The sequence below is a fragment of the Aptenodytes forsteri genome, unplaced genomic scaffold (genome assembly GCF_000699145.1).
Source record: "Aptenodytes forsteri isolate BGI_AS27 unplaced genomic scaffold, ASM69914v1 Scaffold55, whole genome shotgun sequence".
NCBI classification, from domain to species: domain Eukaryota; kingdom Metazoa; phylum Chordata; class Aves; order Sphenisciformes; family Spheniscidae; genus Aptenodytes; species Aptenodytes forsteri.
The window spans coordinates 11,681,983-11,686,057 of record NW_008796063.1 but is presented as its reverse complement, the minus strand read 5'-3'; the positions used below and the strand labels follow the sequence as shown (position 1 = coordinate 11,686,057).

The following is a 4,075-nucleotide window of genomic DNA, read 5'->3' as shown; positions in this document are numbered from 1 at the left end:
CGCTGCCAGCCCACGGGCTGCGGTGGGCACCCGCCACCCCGGGGGCAGCCGGGGGCGCTTGGCCCTGTCCTCCCCGCGGCCCTGCTCTCTCCAGGCTCAGGTTTGGGTTTGCTTCCATTCTCCGCTCCTCCGGGCTCAGGAAGGTAAGCGGGGAGCTGGGCTGGTTTCGGGGAGCTGGGAGCAAAACCCACGTGGGCTGCGTGGAGGCAGGGGAGGGGGGTGAGGGCCTGGGCCCCTCCTGGCATGGTGGCTGCCATGAGCATTGAGCCAGGCTGGCTGGTTGCGAGGAGCCACAGGCTCTTCCCAGCCTCCCGGGGACCGTGCCAGCGCTGTCCCCAAAGGGTTGGCAGAGGAAGATGTCACGTTAATAAATATAGCTGGTGCTAGCAGCGAGATGCTGGGTTAGAGTGGCGGCATCAATCAGCTGAGCCCTCGCTGCGAAGGGATCTCCTGCCGGCACAGGGGCGCGGAGCCGCAGCTGCCCCCGGTCACCCCTTGGTGCTGCCCCCCCCTGCCGGCGTGCGCCCATCCCGCCTGCCCTCGGCTGGGAGGCTCAAATCCTGGAAACCTGTTCTCTATTTAAATAAGCTAACATATATTAAAAACGCCAAATTTTGGCGAGCTGACAGCGTCTGTCTAAATATTTATCCCTGTTCCAATCAGGCGCTGTGTTCCCATGACAGCGCGATTAGCGCTTTGCATATTTATGGCCTTCCTGGGTGCTGGGCTCCCCATGCCCGGGGGCCACTGAGCCCCCCCCTCCCATGTACCCCCTGCGCCTTCCCGTGCACCCAGCGGAGCTGAGCCCTGGGCTGGCAGTTGTCCCTGCTGGGCTGTGCCAGCGCTGCCAGGAGCATCCAGGGCAGGGTGGAAACACAGAGGGGACGGGCAGGGCAGGGAGCGGGTGCTGTGTTTGTCCCCTGAAGCACAGGAGGTGCAGCGCCGAGCCCGAGGCATGTTTTTCATGCAGGGACATAAGCACAGGGGACAGCGCGGTCACGACCTGCCCCAAAACCAGGATCCTGCCCTGCCTCCTCGTGAGCACTGGGGGACCAGGTACCCACAGGTACTGGGCGATGGGGACGGAGCAGGGATGCTCCAGCTCCCTCCCGCACGGTGCTGGCCTGCCCCACACCGTGGCCTTGCTGAGGCCTCGTGCTCTGGGGACAGCACGTCCTACGCTGGCTCTGCAGGACGTGCCAGGGGTCCCGGCCGCTGCGCCCGCCTTGTGCCCCATGGAAGCGTGCGGGAGGGGCATGTCGGGAGGGATTAGGGCTGTGTCTAGAAAAAGGGCTAATTCAGAGCCGGAGGCGCGGAGTGGCTCAGCGCCGCTCTCCCCGGTGCCACTGCTCTGGCAACACAAACAAACCCCTCGCGATCAGCTGAGCCGCTTGTGTGCCGGCAGCAGCCAAAATCTGCTTTTCAGTTCCCAAATCTGGCAACGCTGAATTTAACCCTAAACTTCGGCGCGTTTGGGTTGCAACTCGCCGAAAGGGCTGGTGGCAGCTGCCCCGGCACTCGCAGTGGCTGCCGGGCTGGGGAGACGGGGGTGTTGATGCGCTGCCCCATCCCTGCCTCGCTGCACGCACCGGAGTTGATAAAAGAAGGAGAAAAAAGGGCAGAAATGATGCTAGCGCTTCTCGTGTGCAGCTTCTGGGAGGATTCGTGCTGCCTCCTGCCTGTTGTGCTGCGGGGGACACAGGAGGGGTGCTGCCCACAGCAGGGTGGCTCTGGGCTCCTGGGGTGGGAGCAGGCGTCACCACAGGTCCCTTGTCACCTGGGAGCAGTGCTGCAGGCAAGGAGGGGCCCTGAGGGGGCTGCAGGAGTGGGGAACAAGGGGTGCACTTGGTGTTCCCCCCCGGCAGTGCTTTCCCAGGGAGGCACACTGGGGCTGTGGGGGTTGGTGGCTCCCCTGGGCTCACGGGAGCGGTGCCCCCGCTCGCGGCAGTGCCCCCCGTGCTGTGCCTGCCGGGGTCTGGCCTGGCTGAGCATCTCCTGCTGCAGCCGCGGTACCGGCTGCATGGGACGGTGCTGTGGGTCTTGGTGTTGGGGCTGGTCACGTCCCAGCGGGTACAAATCTCCACACAATCCCTTGAGCTGTGACCATGGGGGGGCTGGGGAAGGGGCGCCTGCCACCTCCTGCCCTGCGGAGACTGCCTTTGGTTTGGGCTCACTTTCATCTAAATTGGTAGATCCCTGTCTCAGGAGTACTCAAAATTGGTTTAGGGAAAAAAGACCTCAAATGAATTTTATTGATCTTAATGGTGACAACTCTTTGACATGAGCTCGTCCCTGCACCCTGCGTGGCCTGTCCTATGTGTCCCGCGAGGGATCAAACATGGGTTTAACCAGACCAGCCTCCCCCTGCACGGCACGGTGGGGCGTCTCGCGGCCCCCGGCAGCGGCAGCACAGGCCATCCCGCCCTCGTCCCTCTCCCCCTCTGTGGGGGAAGTGGCAGCTCCTCTCGCCAGGCTCAGATCCCCGGTGGCCGGACCCCACTGGGCTCCTGCCCCGCTCTGATGTTTTCCAGCGGGCAAAGCAGCTTGTGCCCCTTCCCCTCCCTGGTGCTGGATGGGACTCGCCTGCCCAGGCAGATGCTGCGGGCTGCGCGTGGCGAGTGTGTGCCCGTCCCTGCGGGTGCCGGGGGGTCCGGGCTGCCACCTTTGCCCTGACGGTGCCTGTGGCCGTGCCAATGCCCATCCCTGGAGCAGCCCAGTGCCAGCATGTGCCCAGGCAGTCCCCGGTCGCGTCTCCTCTGTCCACAGGGACGTTGCCTCCTGTGCCTGGTCAGCCCCGGCTGCACCGTGCCTGCCCCGTGATGCCATCCCACCCAGCCGCCCCGTGACACAGCCCTCCTCTCGGAGGTGACACAGCAGCTCGAGGGGATCCCCCAGCAGGGACCTGCCCTGCAGCCACTGCCTTGTTTGCTCCTGCGCTGGCAGAGCCCAAGGAGGCTGCGCCCTTGCAGGCAGAGGCAAAGGCAGGTCTGGCCACCAGCCCTGGTGCTAGGGCACGTGAGGTAGGAGGAACACAGGGTACCTCTGTGCATGTCCCCTCCTGGGACCAGGGTGGAGGGAGGGGTCTTCCCCACGTCCCCTTTCTCTGGGTCTTGTGCTGCCCTGGTCAGGGGAGCAGGGCACGGTTTGTGGGGCTGTGCGGGGTCACCTGTGCTCAGGGTCCCTCGGGTGCTGCCGTGTGGCCGGACCCCTGTGTGTGCCCTGCAGAGATGGCCTTCCAGCGGAGCCACAGGCTGAACCTGCTGCGCCTTGTCGTGCTGCTCCTCGTGGCCTTGGCTGGCATCAAGTTCCTCTTCCGTGACAGGTGAGGTGACAGCAGGACCCCAGGCGTGGGTGGGTGCCCCAGCAGGGTCGGGGTCTGTGGGGAGCCCCTGGGTTGTGCCCACGTGGGGGCCTGTTGCTGGGGGGCAGCTTGTTGCCCCCGTGCCCTGCGGCACCCCCAGCCCTGCTCCGCTCCCTGCAGCTTCACCCTGGAGCTGCACAAGCATGTCAGCAAGGACAGCAGGTTCTGGGGAGATGCGGGTGATGCTGGCCAGGACGCCGGCCCCCAGAGCCAGGCTCTTGAGCTCCCCGTGGCAAAGATAACGGCCTCAAGGCAAGAGCCTGGGCAGCAGGTCCACAGGGACGTCAGCGCCACCGAGATGAGGCTGGTCCACCTGGACCTCAAGGGAGCTGCACCCAGGGTCTCCTACCTGGAGGAGGTGAGGATGCTGGGGACTGGCGGGAGGTGCCGAGGAGGGACATGCTGAGGGGGCAGAGGCAGAGGAAGGCTTGACCTGCTGGCTGTCCCTGCCGGCCCCCTGGACTGTGCCGTTGCCACCGGCTGAGCCTGCCCTGCCCACGCCGCAGGTGTTCCCCCTCCTGTCCCAGCTGGGAGCCAATGGCATCCTCATCGAGTACGAGGACATGTTCCCCTTCAAGGGGGAGCTGGAAATCCTCAAGTCCCCGTACGCTTACAGGTGAGCCGGGGCTGTGTGCTGAGCTGGCCGGGGGGCTGCCGGCTCCGTGCGGCCCTGGCAGGTCCCGCCGGGGCTGCCAGCGGCTGGGGGTGGCCCCC

The 4,075-nt window shown here is 65.8% G+C and overlaps 1 protein-coding gene across 1 annotated transcript in view; it reads left to right on the top strand.

Annotated features, from left to right (window-relative positions):
• The first annotated feature begins 2,982 nt into the window (after positions 1 to 2,982).
• Positions 2,983 to 4,075, top strand: part of LOC103905046 (hexosaminidase D) — a 7,445-nt gene continuing 6,352 nt past the window's right edge. The window contains exons 1-4 of the mRNA XM_009286614.2: positions 2,983 to 3,020; positions 3,226 to 3,322; positions 3,482 to 3,719; positions 3,868 to 3,977. Coding sequence (XP_009284889.1) covers positions 3,228 to 3,322; positions 3,482 to 3,719; positions 3,868 to 3,977 — 443 coding nt within the window. The 5' untranslated portion in view covers positions 2,983 to 3,020; positions 3,226 to 3,227. The remainder of the gene's footprint in view (positions 3,021 to 3,225; positions 3,323 to 3,481; positions 3,720 to 3,867; positions 3,978 to 4,075) is intronic.